The 23,245-nt window shown below is 40.8% G+C and overlaps 1 protein-coding gene across 4 annotated transcripts in view; it reads left to right on the forward strand.

Moving 5' to 3' along the window:
• The window catches only part of SORCS1 (sortilin related VPS10 domain containing receptor 1), a 572,961-nt gene that overhangs the window by 464,828 nt on the left and 84,888 nt on the right, over positions 1-23,245 (forward strand). For all 4 annotated transcript variants that reach the window (XM_062214029.1, XM_062214026.1, XM_062214027.1 and 1 more), the window contains exons 11-17: positions 603-705; positions 971-1,047; positions 2,871-2,962; positions 4,605-4,712; positions 6,221-6,338; positions 7,801-7,931; positions 11,731-11,844. In XM_062214029.1, the coding sequence (XP_062070013.1) occupies positions 603-705; positions 971-1,047; positions 2,871-2,962; positions 4,605-4,712; positions 6,221-6,338; positions 7,801-7,931; positions 11,731-11,844 (743 nt within the window). The remainder of the gene's footprint in view (positions 1-602; positions 706-970; positions 1,048-2,870; positions 2,963-4,604; positions 4,713-6,220; positions 6,339-7,800; positions 7,932-11,730; positions 11,845-23,245) is intronic.

A 23,245-nucleotide genomic window follows, 5' to 3' on the forward strand; every position in this document is an offset into this window, starting at 1 on the left:
TTAATTCCTTGCCTTCTTTTTCTTTTTAACTGACGTGTTTCAGGCCTAAAATGCCCTTAAACCTCTTGAACATCCCACCTGCAGTTCACAGTCTACCCAGATCTGCTTGGGCACCTTGCAGACATCCTTGATCCAAGTTGGACCTAGTCTGTTCACCTTCTAGAATCTACATTTTACCTCTACGTATCATACAGCTGTCGATATAGTCTCTTTTGTGGTAATCCACAGAAAGGTCTCATGTCATCCACTTAGATTGTGAACTTTGTAACGAAAGAGACTAAACTTTAGTCATTGTGACTCTTTCATAAGCCTTGCTTATTGTGCAAATTGTTTATTAAGTAACCAAATGGCAATTAAGTTAGTAGGTTGGAACTCAAATGAATAGGGCTTTCCCTTTTTTACTGACTTCCCAGCTATCTTACACTTAGTTGGCTGTAAATATTTGTGGAATGAAATGCAGTGGATGGGTGAAAGGATTGAGAAGTACATAAATTGGTGGATAGCTGGGATGGTTGCTTGGATGCATGAATGGGTGGGTGCTCTGAATGTAATTGACCATCTAGATTTTACGCTTTTCTAATGCTCGTTTCTACTCTTCTCAGCCATATTGCTCACTACACCTTCACCTGAAGGTCTCTGAGAATCCCTACACCTCAGGGATTATTGCCAGCAGAGACACAGCTCCAAGCATCATAGTGGCTTCAGGTAAGAAGCTTCCTTGCTTCGCTTGCTCTTGTAAATTGCATTTCTTTTAAGAAGCTAAATGTTTGTGCTTAGAACTTAATGACCAATATAAAAATATTACTGTAAAGCTCCTAAACCATTGACCCTGAAGCAAGTATGCTGAAAAGCCCTGTTCAGACAGAGTGTTGGCCGTGAAAGCCATTCTCAAGCAATGCAGACCCTGGTGGAACCCATGATTGGCTTTTGCAAGAAGTTCCTTTCACTAATGGCAATGTGTTGTTTCTAGGTAATATAGGATCTGAGTTATCAGACAGTGATATCAGCATGTTTGTCTCTTCCGATGCAGGGAACACTTGGAGGCAGGTAAGAAAATGTGTAGGGTCAAGTTGCTAAAGTGTAAATAGAAAAAAAAAATCAAACTTGCCTCAATTCTGGGAACTTATTTGCAATGCTTTATATAAATCCTAAAACTAACTAGTGTGTTTATTTTCTCGTTTTACTGTGGGTCTTAGGCCAGCCTTTGAAATTGGTTAATACTTATGCAATTTGATTGTTTTGGTCATTTAATAACGAAATCCTGTATTCAGAAACTGAATGTAAGAACATTTATAAGTGACAATGAAATCTAAGTTGGATTTAGTTTTCCTGTAACAAAGAACCAGAACCTTAGGGCTTTCTCTTGTAGGGAACTTAGAGACTGGAGAGTAGTTGCATATCTAACTCTGAGCTACCTCCATAAATTTCCATTGCCTGGGATTCCAAATAGAGAGAATCCAGTAATAAAGAAATAGCTGTTACCCAGGTGCTATTTTAAGACATTTAAATCTCGTGTGCAAAGGCCAGAGTAATAATCTGGGATGCATATGTTAAACAGAAAAGAAATGGAATCGCTTTCAACCAATGTGTTTAGCTTAAGTGCTGTCTTTCTTCTGAATGAAAGGTAGATACCCATAGCTTATAACATAGACATTTTTAATGAGTTTTAGCAACTGTAACAAGATATGCATCTAATGCATGGTTGTAACATTTCAATAAATATGTTTTAATTACCCACTGACATTTAATTATCATATATTACCTAGCTCTGTAAATTGAAATCTAAAGAACAGGTAATCACACTTGACAATGAGAGCACACTGTTTTACATTCTGAACAGAGATTCAAGTATTATGGTTCAGTTGCCATTGCTTAGATTTAGATACTTTGTAGGTCCTCAGTGAGATTCTCACATTTTGAGAGGAGGATGGAAAGGAAATTTTCTTAAGAATTCCCAGAGAGATTGAACTTGGCAATTGAAGGAGAACGGATTGTTCTAAATAAGCTACCTCTGGAGAAGAGTTAGACAACTAGGATACCATTTTCTGCCTTCCAATACCCCAAATGAAGAAAGGAAGTCTCTACTGCTATATTCCTGGGATACATTTGGGGTATGAGATGTAAACAAAGTACATGTTGGGGGGAATATGTCAGTAATGTAACTCCAGATGAGGCTATGCCAATTTGAGAAAACAGCATGCATCTCTTATAAAGAGGATTTAAATATTGTTTCCTGCATGTCTCCTTTTGACCTCAAATTTGTTCTTCTGTACATGGAAAAGCATTCAATGACACTTGTTTCTAAAGATGACAATTCCATTTATATTAGAACTATGAAAGGCTTGGTAGAACATCCATGAATTAAACAAGAATATTCTTTGATAATACTTGGACTCTTCAAATTAATCAAGTCTTGATATGGTACTCTTATGCAGTAAACCCCAGCTCTATCAGTTGTTATATGTGTGATTTTAGTTAAGTCAGCACATCTCTGTAAATCTTAGTTTTCTCATCTGCAAAAAATGAGAATTTTGGTAGTAATTATCTATCATTAAGGTTCCTTTCATCTGGAGATGTAATCATTCATGACATATTCAGTAGAATATATAGGAGAATATAGTAGAATATAAGAGAATATAAGCATTGATACATACTATTCTTTCTAAAATTTCTTTTGCATACAACTAAAATCATTTTATTTAACACTATGGGTAAGTAGTCCACATTTGGGAGCATTGTTCTCTATTTCCCAAAGATTTATAAAAATATACATGGGCGGGATTGTAGTCTACATATGAAGACTGCTCTCTGAAACCTGAGTTTGTGTGGATGTGGACGTGTGTCCACATGTATGTGTTTTTCTCATCTAGATCTTTGAAGAAGAGCATAGTGTTTTGTACCTGGATCAAGGTGGTGTCCTGGTTGCTATGAAGCACACATCTCTCCCAATTCGACATCTTTGGTAAGGGCACTTGGTAGCTATGATATGTGCACCTGCTGGTTCTGCACTGCTCCTGCTAGTCTAGGAGTCAGGCTATCAGACCAGCACTGTGTATATAGGAAAATGTCAAAGTCTATTAGGACATCATTTATATCTTTGTTCCATTAAAATAAGATTACCAACAGCAATTTTGAAAAAGAAGAGATTGAGTTAGGAAGGGGAGATGGAAGAGAGGGAGAAGGAGAAAGTGAGGTCTCTCCCCTGAGAAAGGAATTGTATTATGGTTTTCAAATGTGACAGTGCCTTCGTCAGTTCTTTTTTCTCTTAGCACAATGGCAGTAGAACACAGTTAACTATTAGGTAGTCTCTGAGTATCTTAAAGTTTGTTGTCACCTCTCCCAGAAAGTATCTCCTGGAGTTTGGTATCTGTGTTCATCATGCACATTCTGGACAGAGATGAGCCATTCATGACCATTCTCCCATATCATTGTTTCAGATGCTAATTTCTGAGCTTTCTTTTTGGATGTGACATTCTGCACCTCTGCCTGGGGGTCTTCCACAGACAGACGTGCAAGGGCTGCCTTTTCAAAGGTTTCCAATAGGCACAGGCCACCTGTGTTTATGAAAGTAGCTCTCTCTACATGTGAGCTTATTCAAACTCAAAACTGTAGTTTTCCCTCTACTGTCAATTGCTTTGAAACTGCAGAAGAGAAACAAAAGGTTACCTTAGGGAAAGGCATCCACAGACAAAGAGAGTGAAAGCAAAGATCCCATATGACTTAAACTGTGTGGAGTGCTATAATAAAACACCATGAAACAGGCAGCTTACACATGACAAAATTTATTTTTCATAGTTCTGGAGGCTAGAAAGTGCAAGAGCAAGATGCTGGCAGATTTGGAGTCTGGTGGGGCTGTGCTTTCTAGTTCATAGATACCTTCCTACTGTGTCCTCACAAGGAGGAAGAGACAAGGCCATTTTCTGTTGTATAAGGATCTCAATCCCCATCAATGAGAGTCCACTCTCATGATGTAGTCACTGACCCCTGAAAAGGTGCCACCTCCTAATGTAATCACAGTGGTGATTGAGTTTTAAATAGGAATTTTTGGGAGAGGATCTAGGCATTCAGAGCCCAGCAATGACTATCAGAATTACAGACCTTTCTTGCATTTAAGATCAATTAGTTCACTCCAGTTCATTCCAATTCATTCATTCCAATTCATTCACTGAAGTCAGCCAGGATTTTAAGTATGAAGGACATGCTGAGGACTTAGTCGCTTAGGGATTGGTTAGATAAAGTCATCTAAGTAACTCTTGCAAGGTCATTGCTCTTCAGGATCACCTGTGAGGTTTGGTGCTAGGTAGCAGTGTCACATGGAAGTCTAAGGCCTAATGAAGGACAAGAATTTTACAAAATTCTTGCCAAGACTTATTTTTCCATTTCATACAACTCTTCCCTTACTGATGTTTTAGCACGTTTGGGTTCCAATGGCTTGGCTAACTGTAATTCTACTGTCTGATTTAATTAAGAGCATTTATTCACATGAAAGGCTCACTTTGACAGTGCCCCAGGTACTTTCCAAATGTTTTCTATTTTTCTTGATGATATCTTCTCTTTGAAAAGACTTCTTTTCCCTTTTGAGACTTGACTTTTTCTGTCCTTAGGTTGAGTTTTGATGAAGGGAGATCGTGGAGCAAATACAGTTTCACATCTATTCCACTCTTTGTGGATGGGGTTCTTGGTGAGCCTGGAGAAGAGACTCTAATCATGACGTACGTAGAAAATGATGAAATGTTCCATCATCTAAGAGGGTAAACCCAGAAAGACGCTTTTATAGCTAAGCCTGTTTGACTTGACGTCATTGAGGTCTGAAGTTGTTAATAAAATCAGTGCCTCTTACTGCAAGAGTATCCAGCAAAGAAACAAAAATGTCGGCAATTCCTTTCTTGACTCTGATTGTTTTTAGGAAACCCAAACAAAGAGTACTAGAAGGGCAAAGCTACTTTCTTTCTATATTCAGTGAGTTAGGGAAACCAGAAGAGGTTATTTCAATGGAAAATAAAGCTATACATTTGCAACTTTAATAATAAACAAACAATATTTAGAAAATCTTAGGCATATGAGAATGATTTCACTTTAAGTCAGAATACAATATTTGATCAAAACCCCACGAAGAATTTTATTTTTCCCTGGCTCTTTACCTAACTCAATTGTGAGGCATATTAGGAAAGCCATGAGAACAATCTGTTCGTGAAATTGCATTTATGCTCATTCTTGTCTGGAAACTCATGATCATTAATTTGTGAAAGACTTGATTAATGACTCAGCTGCCTGCGGGTTTCAAAATATGGACTTTGAATTTGAAATATGAAACACTGATATTTCCTTTCTTTGGAAAACTGGACATGAAGAACACCAAGAGGAGGTTTTTAAATCGTTGATCTCATCATTAATGAAAATTTTAAAATCAAAGAGAATAGTTGGCACATTTTTTAAACATCTGCCTCTACACTTTTTTCAATGGTAGAAAATGACAATAAAAATTTAATGTGCCTAATAGCTACACTTTGACCCAAGGAAAATATAGCTAGATAACAGCTTAGCCTGCAATTTGTTTTTATTCAATGTTTATATTTGCAAAAAACAGACTTAAGAAGCTGACCAAAAAGGCCAGTTTGTGGCTTTTATCCACACCTATGACTGGCGATTCAAATGCCTCATTAAATTCCAGAGACTCCCTGAGTAAGGAGAGTAGAATGCACAATGTAGGAATAGTTATTACGACTTGACTCTGCTGCCAGCTTCCCCTACAGACTGGTAGGAAGGTAAACTTGCATGAAAACCACAGAAACCACGACAATATCGTGAGTACCATGAAGTTATAATGGAATGGGCAGTCTAGGAACCATGTACATTAGAATGGTCAACTTGAACCACATGTGCTACACCATTTGTAATTGTTTTCTCAACCATTGTTTTGGTAAAATATGTACAGTTGGGCTCTTGATTCAGTCACCGTGGTTCTGGCTGTACCAGTGGTAAGTGGCTAGACTGTGGCATTTTCATGTTGACAAAACTCTTTGAGCCTAAAGTTATGCATCTGTGCAATGGAGCCAGTAATATTATCCTCCCCATAAATGTATTTTGAGGATTAAATGATATAAAGCATGTAGTGTGCATAGCATTGCACTCAACTCATAATAAGCCGCACATGGCAGTTACTGTTCTTATGTTGCTGTTGTTATTATTGTGATTATATTTCTCATCGTGAACCCTGTAGAGTGTTTGGACACTTCAGCCACCGCTCCGAATGGCAGCTGGTCAAAGTGGACTACAAGTCCATTTTTGATAGGCGCTGTGCCGAGGAGGACTACAGACCATGGCAGTTGCACAGCCAGGTAGGAGAGAAATACCTGACTCTGGGCCTTTGGCAGGAGGCATGGGAGGTGTTGGGGGATGACAAGTCCTGAAGGTGTGGGAGGTAGAGTTCTCCAGACCAGGATACCCAACTACATGTTTTGAGTTTCACAACAGTGAACAAACTCAACGTTTGTAGCTGCTTGTGAAGCCATTTCTGTTTTTATTATGGCAAGATATAATGAGATAAAATTCAAATGTGCTTGGCATAAACTTAAAACCCAAAATGAAATACCAACTCAGCACTGAGATCCAAACATAATTTATTGGAGCATGTCCTGTGGTGGGACGAGGGGAAAGAGACGATCTTCAATTTTATCTAGCAATGCAAAGGTGAGGCATAAAATAACAGAATTATGCTGGGTGAGCAGTGCCAAGAAAATCCTTCCTCCCTGTTGTCTTGATTCCCTGGGATTTTATAGTGCTTCTTCCCTCCTTCCCAGATACTCATGATACAAAAATGAAGATTTTTTAAATGGGAAATTTTCCTATAACCTGCACTTTCAATTATTCATCAAATATCAAAATACTTAGATAAAGTGATTATTTTTTATTTCCCAAGGTAGAAGTCATCCTGCAGCCCTCTCAAAGGATCTGGTAGAATTTCTTGCTGCAAAGTCACTACCAGAGAAATATCATATATTCTTACCCTAGACTGAGAAATGTATTTGCATATGCATGTGTAATGGAGCCAATTACAGTGAGTTTCCTTAGGAAAGGTGGTACACAGTAGATTAAACAAAATTCTGCTCTGGTCTTTCAGAAACACAAAGGGAACTGTGTTTGGTTCTCAGCACTATATTAGCTAGAAACTCATTTTATTCAGAGATTCAGCAATAAAATAGTCTCTCATTTACATTGCTGAATTTTCCTCTATGGGATGCATAAGCATGGTGATATTCAAAGTCTTTATTTATTTCATGGGAAAGCAATGAATTTACCTCTCTTGCTTGTCTGGTAGATGAGCATAAAGTCAGTGCTATAAAGTTGTATGGGCAGCAGCATAATAAATCAGGGCAAAATGTATCTTTATATTTCCTAGCAATCCTCTTCTTCCTTGTGCTTATAAATGACCAACTGTGTCAGTCTTTCGTTACAGAAGAGCTACATTTAATTACTGCAGATTTGTTGGCAATACACAGTTATAGGCTGAGTCTTACTTATCTGTGTGTCTCTCATGGCACTGCCCTTACCACTTAACCGAATACAGTTTTACTGAATACCTGAAAAGTTAGGTCTGTATTTGACATACCTCCAGTGCTTCTTAGGATCGCCTTCCTAGTCATGTCTGTAATAGATCTCTATTCACCAAAAAGAAAATGCTGTTAGTCCAAAGTGCTCCCATATTACACCAATGTTTGGGACCATCTCCCTGAACTGCCTGGATATGCAACAAGGGAAGTCCAGACTCTGTGCCCGACGGTGATCGCTGTCTCCTTCCAGGGGGAAGCATGCATCATGGGAGCAAAAAGGATATATAAGAAGCGAAAATCAGAACGGAAGTGTATGCAAGGGAAGTATGCTGGAGCTATGGAATCTGAACCCTGTGTCTGCACAGAGGCCGATTTCGACTGGTGAGCTTGCACTTATCCCATGGAGTCATTATTATTTCAGATCCACATAGGCCTTCCTGAAAGCTTAGACTGAAATAAAGTAACATGCACAGGGCTAAGGGGCAGGCCCCATATTCTGTTTCCTTCCTTCCTTCCTTCCTTCCTTCCTTCCTTCCTTCCTTCCTTCCTTCCTTTCTTTCTTTCATTTATTTGACAGGTAGAGTTATAGACAGTGAGAGAGAAAGAGACAGAGAGAAAGATCTTCCTTCCATTGGTTCACCCCCCAAATGGCTGCTACGGCTGGCACTGCGCCAATCCGAAGCCAGGAGCCAGGTGCTTCCTCCTGGTCTCCCATGCGGGTGCAGGGGCCCAAGCACTTGGGCCATCCTCCACTGCTTTCCCAGGCCACAGCAGAGAGCTGTACTGGAAGAAGAGCAACTGGGACTAGAACCAGCGCCCATATGGGATGCCAGCGCCGCAGGAGGAGGATTAACCAAGTGAACCATGGCCCCGGCCCCAGGCCCCATATTTTTATAACATTACCTCTTGGAAACTTTATGGCTACTAACTGTATACATATGCATATTGGAGAATCTGACATTTCTTTAGGTTAAAAGGATTCTAATAATTATTGTCACCTTGTTGATAGAGTTTCAAATAAAAAAAGAGTCAAATGCACCATGGGCTGTTTCAAGGAGCATCACTGAAAGCAATAAACGGGCTTCTCAGCGAACAAAGATGTTTGTGCTCTAGATAGAACGTTTTAGAATTAAGGGTCCCTGGTAATTGAACAGTGGCCTTATAAGGCAGGAAGTTTTCTGTGCCTGGAAGTGTTCTATCAGCGCTTAGCTGTCCACAGTTAACGAGAGCTGTGGAAGATATTTCTAAACTCCATGCAAGGATGGATTTGATGGCTTTGCAATTCTGTGACTCTGTGAACCTGATGATAAAAGAGGCTTCTTTCTTTACTAGGGTTAAACAAATGTAAACTGAAAAAAACTGAGGCATTTGAAGGTTAAACTAAACTCAGAGTGCTGTAGAGTTCTTCCTAGAAAATTTGCTAAGCAGAAAGCTAGCTTGGGGGAGCCAGGCATGGCCTTGTCTTGTTCTTGGTAGATGTTCAGTATTCAGGTAAAGGTGACAAATGATGAGGATGAGTAGGTGGTACCTCCTTTGGGTAGTTTCTGTCTCATTTTCTATTGTTTTCCCCCTCTTCTTTTTAATTTTTTTAATTTATGAGTTTATTTTTACCTTAATGAAAGCAGTTGGTAAATATAATGTTAAACAACTGGATCTTGACCTATGTAAGACCTAAAATCATTCCTTAGTGTTTTATTTTCTTAGATTTTTATTTGTTTGAAAGGCATAGTGACAGAGAGAGGGGAAAGACACACAGAGAGAGAGAGAGAGAGAGAGAGAGATCATCCATCCACTGGTTCACTCCCCCAAATGGCCCTAAAAACTGGGTCTGGGCCAGAGTGAAGTCACGAGCCAGGAACTCCATTCCAGTCTCCCACTTTGATGGCAGGGGCCCAAGTACTTGTACAATTTTCTGCTTTCCCTGGTCCATTAACAGGGAGCTCTATTCAAAGGGGAGAAGTCAGGAGTCAAAGGGAACTTCAATATGGAATGCCAGCATCGCCAGTGGTGGCTTAACCTGCTGTGACACAATACTGGCTCTAGCATCTTATTTCCTGCTGTGTAACAATCACAACATACATTTCATGAAACTCTCGGTGGTTGGGCTGAAAGACTATATAAGTTCACCTTATGCATCTCAGAAAAAGTAAACCTTTACTCGTGGTAAACCTCTGGGGATGTGCTCTGCATAAAAAGTACAGGGAAAGCCTGGCAAAATTAGGTGCCAATAGTCAGACAAAAAAAAAAAAAAAAAAAAAAAAAAAAAACACGGCTGTTCCCTTCTTGCTGATGAACAAGGCACCCCAAGGGCCAGTGCCGTACATCCTTGGGCTGAATCACACAGCAGCAGAGCTTCCCGTACGTTATACCTCACAAGGAATTCTGCAGGGACTTTGTCAGCCATGGCTTGTGCTGTAGTCAGTGCAACATTACCTTGTTACAGTGACGAAAATATTTTATGCTTATGCTACCTACTCTAAAGTACATTCACAAGTAAAACTACCATGAGATTTGAGGCATTCATCCACATCCCTCTTTGTGAAGCCTGGCGGATTCTCCTTCATCCAGTCTATTCAAGGAGGATTGGCAAATAAAGTTAGCATTTTACATAGTGGCTTATCTTTGGCTTTTCAAAACAGCCGTTCTTTTGCAGAGAGCAGATTTATTCTGTGGCAGGAAAAACCAAAGTGAAAGAGTGAGGTGAAATGTCCAATCTTCTGATTACTTCTAGAAACATTTGCTTCATTGGCAATCATTTCTATGGAGTGCCAAAATAAGCAAAATAAGTCCTTTGTTGTCATCATTGTCATGGATGCTTTTTGTTTTCAGTTGTGAGCTAGTCCAGGGTAAGGGGAACGCTGGCTAAGGGAGGCAGTTTGGGTTCTCTCATCTCCCATCCCTCACTCCCCTTAATATTGTTCCAATCATTATATTCATCTGTGATTGGAGTCTACTACGCATCGCCGCAGTTGAAATGCATCCTGAGAAGTAGGAAATGAAACATGAGCAGGGTCATTATAAAATTTCCTGGTCAAATGGGATTTTTGTAACTGCATGAGTTTAGAACATTTTTGAAGGCTCGTGGTAACGTCATTTCTAGCAGCAGCTGGAGTTTGGTTGATTTCTCCTGGCTTTAGTTAAGAGAAAGGTGGTTGTCACTGAATATTCTCTCTTGGCTCGCCCCTGGACAGTCCCCGGGTGACCTTGACTTTCATTCTCCAGTACTTGTGAAGTAATTCTCTGAAGTGAACACTAGGCATCCTCTATGTAGCTGTTTGGAAATCCTCCTACCCACCTGTTGAGCCAGCACCAAATCCACCTGGTATATGCAGAACACTGAGTAACAGATGCTTGGCGACTGGTCCCTGCACCGAAACTATTTTTCCTTCGTTACCCCCATATGCCAGCATCTCACCTCCATTCATAGATGGGCCAACTCATTCTCCTGTTTGCTGTTTCTGCCTGTGCATGTGGAGGTGCAATTTGTTGTCATTCTCTGTGTCCAGGTTCAGCTTCCAAAAGCCAAGAGCATTAGACCACTGTGAGCACTCTGGAAACAAGAATTAGAGGCAGAGAAGTAAGTCTCTGACTATCTGCAAAGCAGAAAGATTTAAAGCATCAGTCCCAATTGGCAGCAATAACTAACTAGGGCAAAACTTTGCCTTAGAGGAATGCTGGAGACACCCCTGAAGGACATTCCCTTTTTGGCTGTGACTTTGAAGCATATGGCTTGTGCACAGAGAAACCTGGCTCAGCTCTGCCTGGTGCATCCAGATGTCTTGGAAGAGCATACCAAAGACATCACTAGTAATGAGAATTGTACTACAAGTGCTGTGTCAAATCCTACAGTGAAATGTTCACTGAGAGTTTCCCCCTCTATAGTCTTCTCCGACCTAACCTGAATCAGTCATGTGTATCTTTCTTATGGTAACATAATCTATTCTTTAAGCTTAAAGGTAGTTATGTAGGATTGTTGATTTTACAGAATATTTTCATGGATGATTGGTAGATAATTCTATGTGAAATAAGTTCTAGTTTAAGAAAGCATTGATCTTAGGGACTGCTTGTTTTGTTTTTGTGACTAATTGAATAGAATGGAAGTAGACTATGGTTTAACAAGGAATTGTTCTGAGTGATTTTGCCACCTACTGAACAGTTGTTCTTGGCTCTTTCTCTGCAGTGATTATGGCTATGAGAGGCACAGCAATGGACAGTGCCTGCCAGCTTTCTGGTTCAATCCCTCCTCTCTGTCAAAGGACTGCAGCGTGGGAAAGAGTTATCTCAATAGCACTGGGTGAGTTTCTGAGGCAGTGACCTGCAGAGGCCCAGCCTGGGGCGCTTCTGAGCGTGTGTTGTACTAACAGAGTCACTTCTGGTCACAGACGAGGCTTAATACTTCAAAGTACAATGTACTTGCTTTTGTTCATTTAAATAATAAGACACATTTTTACATGGTTAGTGCAAATTTCATCTTTCAAGTAAAGAAATGAGAAAAGTTCCTTGGATGAAGATGATGATGATTATACATCAATTTCTTCATGTTTTGAAACTTTATTGCTGATCTACTTAATCATGTGAAGTTACCTTTTGTTTACTATACATCCCTGTGAGACATCCGAATAGATATTTTGCATGTGCATCTCTTGTCTTATTGCTGTGGAACCTGAAGTCAGAAAAGAGTTCACTGAGTATACTAGTGTTACATGTAAAACATGGATTGTGATCTTTATGGAACTGGACTCAGATCTGAAAATGTTGTGTTTGATATTCTGTGTATTAGGTGTATTGAATACTATTTAAGAAATAGCTAAAAGAGTCAACATTCCATAGCTGTACCACAAATGTAATCGATATTTATAGACTTAAATATAGTTGTGGAATTTACTTGGTTTCTGATTAAGGAAATAATCTGGGCAGGCGCCACGGCTCACTAGGCTAATCCTACGCCTGCGGCACCGGCACCCCAAGTTCTAGTCCCGGTCGGGGCACTGGATTCTGTCCCGGTTGCTCCTCTTCCAGTTCAGCTCTCTGCTGTGGCCCAGGAAGGCAGTGGAGGATGGCCCAAATCCTTGGGCCCTACACCTGCATGGGAGACCAGGAGAACCACCTGGCTCCTGGCTTCGGATCAGCACGGTGAGCCGGCCACAGTGCATCAGCCGCAGCGGCCATTGGGGGATGAACCAATGGAAAAAGGAAGGCCTTTCTCTCTGTCTCTCTCTCTCACTGTCCACTCTGCCTGTCAAAAGAAACGAAAGAATCTGTAAAAAGACATTTCTGAGCCCTTGCGGAAAACCAAATATGAACTGATTCAGGAGATGTATGTACTAATGTTATCCAGAGAAAAGAACAAATAGGATGTGTATTCAATATGAAAAGATGGCTTGTAAAGAGTTGCCTCACTTGATTGTAGAGACAGAAACTGTACAATCTGAAGACCGGGTTAGTAAGCCAGAGGCCCAGGAGAGCTGATTCAGTGCATTTTTTTGTGTGTTTTTTGTTTGTTTGTTTGTTTCCTTTTTTAAAAAATATTTATTTATGTATTTGAAAGTCAGAGTTACACAGAGAGAGAAGGAGAGGCAGAGAGAGAGAAGTCTTCCATTCACTGGAGCTTCACTGATCCAAAACCAGGCACCAGGAGCTTCTTCTGGGACTCCCACAAGGGTGCAGGGGCCCAAGCACTTGGGCCATCTTCTACTGCTTTCCCAGGCCATAGCAGAGAGCTGGATCAGAAGAGGAGTAGCCGAGACTCAAACCAGCGCCCATATGGGATGCTGGGCCTGCAGGCAGCGACTTTACCCACTACGCCACAGCATTGGCCCCGATTCATTGCATTTTGAAAATGAATTCCTTGAAACCAAAACAACAGTGCCATCCAGTGACTAGCAAGCTGGAGACCCAATTGTGGATGTTTCAGTTTCAGTCTGGAGGCAGGGGAAGCGCCAGTGTCTTAACTTGAATGTTGTCAAGGCAAAGGGAATTGTCTCTTACTATGGACACTGTCGAACTGCCAGCACCTTTGTTCTTTTCAGTCCTTCAACTAACTGGACAAGCCCACCCACACTAAGGATGGCAACCTGCTTCCCTCAGTCTGTCTGTTCTAATTACTCTCATCTACAACTGTCCTCACAGAAACACCCAGAATAACATTGGACCAAATATTTGGGCACTCTGTGGCCCAGTGAAGCTGACACATCAGTTACATATTTAGTTGTGGTAAAGGTATTTTGGTTAGGCTAAGGAATAAGAAACCTTATCATTAGAGATATATAATATGTGAGTTAGTTTTAAAATTTTTTAAAAAGGGATAGGTATTGATAATTTTTGGAGATAAACTCATGGGCAGGTTTGCTACACAATTTTCCCTGTGTGTATTTTGAAAGTTCTGATTTTGAAAAGTTAGAAAGAGAAGAAGAGAGTGAGGAGAGAGAAGGAAGCAAGGAAGGGGAGGAGGGAGGGAGGAAGGGAGAAGTGAGAGAAAGGGAAAACTTCCACAGTAAACTACATCTGCTTGTCAAAACTTTTCATTTCTCACACCAGATGCAGCCCAGGGAATCCAGAGGGTAGGTGAAATTTCTAGTTATGTACTTCTATATTTGGAAATGTTAATTTTGTTTAACTTTAAAAAGATTACCAAAGTAATATATGCTATTATTTTTAAAAAGGGAAAAGACATGGAAATGGATTCCACACTTGATCTTAGCCAAAAGGTCAAGAAGCAATAGAAATAGACTTCAACTATTCCTGTTAGTGATGTTGGGAATTCCTACAACCTCCAAAAGAAGGAATACTCTTTTATTCGAATGATAACAAAATATGACAAAAATGCACATAACATTTTTACAACAACGGGTCATTAAGATCTTAAGCATCTAGTCAGAGGTTAAAAAAAAAGTGAAAAATAGCTAAACTTTATGGGGACAGAATTTTGTTACTTGCATATACTAAGCTGTTTAGGCATCAGAAAGAGCGTTGGAATCCCCTAAAGTTAACTTAAGAATTGATTTTTTTTACCAAGTCCATCAGTCAAGGAAGTTATATTTTTCCTTTTTTAGTATTAATGAGAGGAGACTGAAGCACAGAAGGGTCAGAATTGTTCTAGATGCTACCCAATTTATAGGAACAAGGCAGTCGACCCTTACTTTTCAGTTTATTGAGATTTTATGAATCCTAACATAAAATAAAACACCAGAAATGATTAAATTATGATTTCTGGGGTTTTTGTTTTGTTGTTTTTGTTTGTTTGTTTGTTTGTTTTTGACAGGCAGTGTTAGACAGTGAGAGAGAGAGACAGAGAGAAAAGTCTTCCTTTCATTGGTTCACCCTCCAAATGGCTGCTACGCCCGGCGCACCGCACTGATCCAAAGCCAGGAGCCAGGTGCTTCCTCCTGGTCTCCCATGCGGGTGCAGGGCCCAAGCACTTGGGCCATCCTCCACTGTTTTCCCGGGCCACAGCAGAGAGCTGGACTAGAAGAGGAGCAACCGGCACAGAATCTGGCACGCCAACTAGGACTAGAACCCGGGGTGCCGGCACCTCAGGCCGAGGACTAGCCAAGTGAGCCACGGCGCTAGCCAAATTATGATTTCTGTTTAAGGTTATTTATTATCTGTGTCCTTTAAGATTAAAACTGCAATTTTATTGAAAAATATGATTCATCAATAAGTGTCCAGACATAGCAGTGCTTGTCAATGCAGTTATGTTGCATAGTCATAGAAATCATATCATGTCCCAGAGATGGACCACGTTTCCCAGGGGTTGGTTTCTATCCATGGGTATACCTGACAGCATCTGGCATGAAGTAATTTTTATTAAGTTGCCACATTCACTGATTTCATGTATTCCGTTCAAACATTTTGCAAGACAGCATCATCATTGTGAGCAAGATTATATAAAGAGCACACATGACAAATACCAGCCATCAGCAGGAATGACAGTTGTCCTGCTTTCAAGAAAAGGCGCTCATAGGTGGAGAAGGGACCACCCAAATAAGGTTATGCAGGTTAACATCAAAAGAAGAGGTGTCAGTAGTAACCCCAATGATTAGCATCGTGGTTAAACTACACCTTGGCATTAGGAATAAGAAGACCCTTAGCTGGAACTAGAGCCTGAAGAAATCTTCAAAGAAAACTTCACACTGCTGAATTCCCATCTGTAGGATCTGCAACCAAAGCAAGAGTTGACAAGAGGTAAAATGTAGAGAAGAAGCAGGAGAATGTTCCGCGCTTCTTCATGTCACTCCACCCCCTCATACCAAGTGTCATTTGGCCATATGTTGACTCAGGGCTTTTCATAGGCACAAATTCCATGTTCAGTGCTGTAGCTACTACAATGCTGCTATTAAACATTTAGCTTTTCACTTAAAATATTTAATTTCCAAAAAATACATAAGTTTCACGTGAAAATACTAATTTAGATCATCCCCCAAGTACTGGCTCCCTTTGCTGTACTACTGTGATCTACTTGATATGCATGCTTCCACTTTCCATCCCATTTTCGGGAGAGTAATTATGCAGAGAGAAAACAAAGTTATTTGGGGGAGTTACTTTATATGTGATTTCCTTCTAGATATATTGTTCTAATTACTTTTTCATTCAAAAACATGAAAGAATACGTAGCGCTACCTTCTGTTTTATTTCTTTTCATTCTGTTGTATTAAATATTAAATGGTTATTTAGTTATCCTCTGTCAGATACTTGTGCTTTTTTTGTCTTTTTCTACTATCATAAATAATGCTGCAGTGAGTATTCCCTAGCCCATAATACTTGTTATTTAAAACCCACAAAGATATTCAAGTGTCTTTAAGCAAATGAAGATGTTTCAGTTAGCTCATGAAGAAAATTTCACTCAGCCAACTGGTTTCTTCTCAGACTTGAGTATTAGGCATTGCCACATCCTTCCCCCGCAAGGATTAAGACAGTAACTTCCTGGGGCCAGTGCTGTGGTGTAGCCGGTAAAGCCACCGCCTGCGGTGCCAACATTCCATATGGGTGCCGATTCGAGACCCGGCTGCTCCACTTCCGATCCAGCTCTCTGCTATGGCCTGGGAAAGCAGTAGAAGATGGCCCAAGTTTTTTAGACCCTGCACCCATGTGGGAGACCCGGAGGAAGCTCCTGGCTCCTGGCTTCAGATTGGCACAGCTCTGTTGCAGGCACCTGGGGAGTGAATCAGCAGACTTTCTCTCTCTCTCTCTCTCTCTCTCTCTCTCTCTCTCTTCTCTCTCTCTCTCTGTCTCTACGTCTGCCTCTCTGTAACTCTGCCTTTCAAATAAATAAATAAATCTTTAAAAAAAAAAAGACAATAACTTCGTGCTCACTGGCTACTGTGAGTTCCACAAGTTAGAGATTCACCTGCATTAACCTCTATCCTCTTTGAAATACAAATGCCTGGATTGTATAAGGGGAGAGATGGGGAAAGCAGCAGGATTTTGAGGAATATTGTTTCAGGCGAAAGAATACGAGATGACTGTGTTGTAAGGGCCACACTGGTGATTTTCTCAGGGACAAGATGTGACGTGTGTCTTGAATCATTTAGAATTAAGGAACCACCTGTACCTCAAGGCTCTCCAATGCCAGTTTAAACTGTTCCGTGGCCACCTTATTCTGCCTACAAAATCCGTATTAGCCTTAGGGTTGAGATGAAGTGCAGTAGGACCGCAAGTGAGGGACTGCCTGCAAGTGGGTGCCTCTGTGTATGTTGCTGCCGGGTGCTTCACGTGCCACCTCTACTCACAGCATAGCACGTGGTGCAGACACGCAGTCTGAATGTGAGCTGAGTGGTAGTGGATCTCCCTCCAGGTGACCAATAGCCCTTGTGCCTCGGTCCAGTGGTGGAGGGAACGCGATGACCACTGCATGGAACAGCCTGAGCCAAGTCTCCTGATGTGTTTCTGCTGTCTGCGTCCTGCCGCCTACACCTTTTCCCTTCACAGCGTCCATGTGCCTTTTCACGTCTGCAAGGCTGATGCAGGCGCCTCCACCTGTCACGTATCAAGAGTGAAATATAACTGAGTATGTTTAGTTTGCTGAAAAAGAAAATAGTTTGGGATGAGACAGTTTAAAGGTTTTTGATCCAAGCTCTTCATTTACTGTTATTCTAACAATAGAATGGAGTGTCTTTATGAATCTTAGCTTCTTAACCTATACAGTTTTGCTCTTTGCCTTCAGTGTTTGTAAACATGATACCATATATGAAATATCTGATAGTGCCTACCACATGGCCATTACATTATAAAATGCAGATGACATCATCAATAATTATCACCTAAGGGCTTCTCTAGAGTGAAGGAAAAAAAAAGAGGGGAAGCATTTCCTTTTATTGTATTTCTTTAGTCCAGATATGAATTTGATGCTTACTAGTGACTGAAATACTGAGATATAGGAAGCATTTGACCTAAACCCCTGTTCCCTCATCTGTAAAACAAAAAATAATAACCTGCATAGGCTCATGAAGCCACATAATTAGAAAGTGACAGAACCATTGTGCACCAGAACACATGTCCATCCCTCTGTGCCTCTCTGGCCAGATAACTTACTCATGTGATGAGTGCCTTTTGCTCAAATAAAATGAAATCAGTACTCATTTGTGTATTTTGTTATGTGTTCCTGCTGAAAAGACTCCAAATTCATTCCTCCTTGTTTCTCCACCGGTGTCTATAAATATCTCAGTTTGCACATACGTAAACACCAGCTCCTGATGCTGTGCTTATGTACGGTTCATCCTGTTTATTCTGTTTCAGAACCAGGGAACATACTTCAAATATAAGTTGCTAAATTAACTGGGACGTTACTTGTTTCATGTAAAAGACTCTGTAAATATAAAGTGAGTGTTGGGTTGGTTTATTCTTAGATGCCAAGATAATCTTCTCAAGGGACACATTTGTTCTTGCTCTTAAACTAGAAGTATTTCTAGATGTGTTTTTAAAAGTGTGTATAGAGATTTCTGTCTGTGGAATTTCTTTTCAGGAGCTGTTAATTTCCTCAGGGGAGAATGTTCAGAGACAACTTTTTCTGTGCTTCAGAGTTACTTTCCCCTATATACAATGGGGATGTATACTCAAGAAGCATAAATTTTTAAAAATAGTGTAAATGTAGTATATAAAATATTTGGTGGGTCCAGGAAAAAATAAACTCTTCTTCTAAAAGAGCTTTATTTATGTATTTGAAAGGCAGAACTACAGAGAGAGAGAGAGAGAGAGAGAGAGAGAGAGAGATAGGAAGAGACAGAGAAAGTGAAAGGAAGAGAAATCTCCATCTGCTGACTCACTCCCCAAATGGTCGCAACCCAAAGCCAGGAGCCAGGAGTTTCATCTGGGTCTCTCACGTGGGCAGGAACCCAAGTTCATGATTCATCTTCCATTCTTTCCCAGGTGCCTTAGCAGGGAACTGGATCAGAAGTGGAGCAGCTGAGGCTGGTGCTGTGGTGTAGTGAGTAAAGCCGCCACCTGCAGGGTCGGCATCCCATATGGGCGCCGGTTCTAGTTCTGGCTGCTCCACTTCCAATCCAGCTCTCTGCTATGGCCTGGGAAAGCAGTAGAAGATGACTCAAGTCCCTGGACCCCTGCACCTGCGTGGGAGACCTGGAGCAAGCTCCAGGCTCCTGGCTCTTAGTTTCAGATTGCTGCAGCTCCGGCCATTGCAGCCAATTGGGAAGTAAGCCAGTAGATGGAAGACCTCTCTTTCTCTCTGCATCTCCTTTTCACTCTGTGTAACTCTGACATTCAAATAAATAAATAAATCTTTAGGAAAAAAAAAAGAAGTGGAACAGCCAGGATTCGAACTGGTTCCGTTATGGTATGCTGATGTCACAGGTGGTGGCTTAACCTGCTGCACAACACCAGCCCCCCAAAATAAATTCTAACAAAGTTAATGCTCTCAATACTATCAATGTATCTTTAGAGTATTTTTAAAAAGCTTTCTGTAAACATATTCATCCTTACATCACCCATGGAGAACTTAAAACCCTGGCTACCCTGCCATTGTCCTGGCTTCTCTATTTCCAGAGTCTTTGAGGACTGCAATCTCTTTCCAGGTGACTGTTGAGGGTGTCCTGTGGGGATTTTGAAGTTCAGTCTGATATGATTCGTCAGTGTGCATCAAGGACAATAATTGACCCAAAAATTCATGCATGTGTTTCAAGTCCACCGAAGGGAAAACATTTGTTTTGTTTATAGACTTATCAAAGTAGGGGTCTGTGTAGCTGTTTCCCAGGCAAACATGGTGCAATCTCAAAGCAGACACCCAATAACTCTTTGTTGCTATGAACTTGACTCTTTGTCATATGGGTTATTGCAGTTTTCATGGAATGGAATTGGAGTTGCACAATGAAAAAGTTGCCTGTCCCTGTGTGTGGATACCTAACTTCCTATGTGGCGGTTCTTCGCACATCAGAAGTATTGGCATTAATGATTCTCTTCCAGATGCTAAAGCATAGTAGTAAGAGGACATCATACTCAGTTGAGAGGCTCAGAATTTCTTTTTATAAAATTTATTTGACAGGTAGAGTTATAGACAGTGAGAGAGACAGAGACAGAGGCAGAGACAGAGAGAAAGGTCTTCCTTTTGTTGGTTCACCCCCCAAATGGCTGCAATGGTCGGCACTGCACCGATCCGAAGCCAGGAACCAGGTGCTTCTTCCTGGTCTCCCATGCGGTTGCAGGGCCCAAACACTCGGGCCATCCTCCACTGCTTTCCCAGGCCACAGCAGAGAGCTGGACTGGAAGAGGAGCAGCTGGGACTAGAACCCAGCACCCACATGGGATGCTGGCGCTGCAGGCGGAGGATCAACCTAGTGCACAATGGCGCTGGCTCCTCAGAATTTCTAGTTGTCCCCTGTATGACCTTGGGCAACTCCCTTAACTGTGTCTTTTTGTCCTTATGTGCAAAACACATAAGAATGATCTTTAAGATCCCTTTGAGCACTGCCATTTCCATGATCACAGCTGAAATAATTCAATATTCAGATTCCATGGCTGCATGGAAATTTCCTTATATAACTGCTTGTATAAATGTATACACTGCTTTATACAGCCGTTTGACACAGGTAGCAGATTCTGTGAGCCATTATGATTCTTGGTATTAAGTCGTTTAGTTAAGTGTGGCCATGTGTCCCATTTCATCAAGCTGGTGATCTAAATGAAGTCACATTCAATTTAATATTTAAATCCAATTACCTGTGTTCCCATTCTGTTTAATTCAAGGTAAAGCTTTTTTCTCTCCACCTGGTCTTCAGTCTCGTGCCAGCCCCCCTCATCCCTGGGTTAGCTTATTCAGTTGAAGGCAAAAGTCCTCAGAGATGTTGCCTTGAGGACACTGATGAGGTAAATCTGCTTAGTCATCCATGGAATTCCATTCTTTCTGGATGCTGATGTTATGGCTCCCAGCTAAATTATTGCTGATGTATGGGAACTTTGCCATCCCTGAGGACACCTTGTCATGTGGAATCCCACTTGAAGCATAAATGGCCATCGTCAGGCCACATGTTTCCACTCACAAAGAGTCACAGTGGTTTATGGATGTCCCACGACCAGTGCGGTCTGTCAGTCTGGAAATCTGGTCCAATCCCTGTTCACTGGACATCAGGAGATCTGGGCCGCCACTATGACTGTTTTCCTGGAAGCAGTTTCTCTGGGTGCAGGAGTGGAATAATCTATCTCTGCCCCAGTTGTTAAGCTATGCGACTGTAGCCCTGTATCTCTAATGTCAGACACCTATAGGTGTATAGCTCTTCTAATTTACATCTATGAACATACACATGTCACCATTTCCCCTGCTGCATACCTGCATTGCTAAGGTGGTGAGTCTAAGAAGATTTTAAGTCTTGTCCATTCACTAGGCTGTTCTCTAGCCTCATGTCTTCTTTGATTTCATGCTTCATTAGTCCTTGGTCCATTGTAACAAAGCAGGGTATTCCCTGGAAAGCAGAAGCACATAGTGCAAGCCAAGGATCAAAATGATTTATTTCTCAATCTGAGTGCAGATGAGGGACACTGTAGCTCAGTGACAATAATACCTACCTGGGGTTACCGTCCAGTTCCGCCATCAGCAATTACATGTGATAACTTTTGTGAAAAAAGGGAAGAGATAGCTTTGCAGAAAATCATGATCTCAAAGCCAATTTTTAAGGAAAGAGTAGAGATTTGATAGGAGGAAACGGCAGCCCATGTAGCATGAACAGAAGCATGTGGTTTTCAGGATGACCTGAGTGCAGGAACCATGTAAGGCATTGGGAAGATGAATGCTGTTAGCCCAGACCATGGATCTTTGCTTTCAATGTGAAGTTTACCCTTTTGAAAAACCCATGGGATGTCTTGAATGATTTTAAGAAAAGAATTGACATGATGGATTTGATCTTGAGATGATCTTAGCAATAAAACACAGTTACCATCAGGAAATACTTGATGCTTAATATGTAAATACTGACTTTTAACTAGCATTTGATAGTTTATTAAGTCCTTACACTGTGTCAGATTGTGCTAAGCCTTTTACATAGCATTATCTCATTTAATTTTCCTAAGACTTTATGGAAAGATCCAATGATTATTCCTATTTTTAAAGGAAACATAACCAAAGATGATGGACAGGTTGAACAAGAGTTCCCCAAGTTCATCTAATAACTGAGAGCTTGAATTTAAACAGTCAATTTGTGCACTGGTTTTAACCTTCAGGGTTGTGAACATTAATTGTAGCTGTAAACTGGAATCATCAGGGAACTTAAAAACAAAGTGATGCCCAGAATTCTCAAATTAGAATTCCTGGGGATGGGGCCTGGGCACCCATATGTTTTAAAAGTGCCTCTGAGAGATTGTAAAGTGTGCATACAAGTGGGTTTGCTGGATCTTACTGCATATGAAAGTCGTGTCTGCACTTCCATGTCCACCACAGTAGACAAGACCTGGAGGCAACCCCTAAGTGTGCATCACCAGAAAAATGGGTAAAGCAAATGTGACATATACGTGGTGGAATACCATACTATTCTGTAATTGTGACAACATGGAGGAACTGCAAGGCATCACCTTAAATGGGATAAGCTGGGCACTGAAAGACAAATACTGTACTATTTCACTTGTGCGTGGAATCCAAGACAGTCTCATAGAAACAGAGAGTAGATAGGTGTTTACCAGAGGCTTGAAGGAAGTGGAAGCTGGGGAGATGTTGATCAAAGGGTTCGAAGATTCAGCTAGCCTGGAGGAATGTGTTTTACTGATTTATGCACTGCTTGGTGATCACGGTTAATAAAAATGTATTGTCTGTTTCTTTCAAATATACTTTTAACATTTTCACCCGCTTCTGCCAAAAAAATGATAAATTGGTGAGGTGATGAATAGGTTAATTAGTTTGATGGAATCACTGTACAGTAAATTCATAGATCATGACATCACATTGTAACCCATAAATGTACACATACTTTGTTCATTAAAATGAATTTAAAAAATTAATAAAGGGTAGTTGGGGATTGAGATCAACTGAATCAGTCTCTATTGCCTCCTGAGCGTACATTGAATAGTCATAAACATCTGTGGTCCACCACCATCACACCACAGTCACAGAGGGGGAAAAATCCACTAAATAGAAAAATCATTGAACAGGAAGACTTTCAATGCTTTTGTTCAGTTTCACTATCACAAAGGGAAAACTGTAGCCTTCATCTTTTTTTAAGAGTGCCAGGCAACGCAGAAGAAAAATCAAAGAAAGTATGAGT

Source organism: Lepus europaeus, chromosome 17 (genome assembly GCF_033115175.1).
Source record: "Lepus europaeus isolate LE1 chromosome 17, mLepTim1.pri, whole genome shotgun sequence".
NCBI classification, from domain to species: Eukaryota; Metazoa; Chordata; class Mammalia; order Lagomorpha; family Leporidae; genus Lepus; species Lepus europaeus.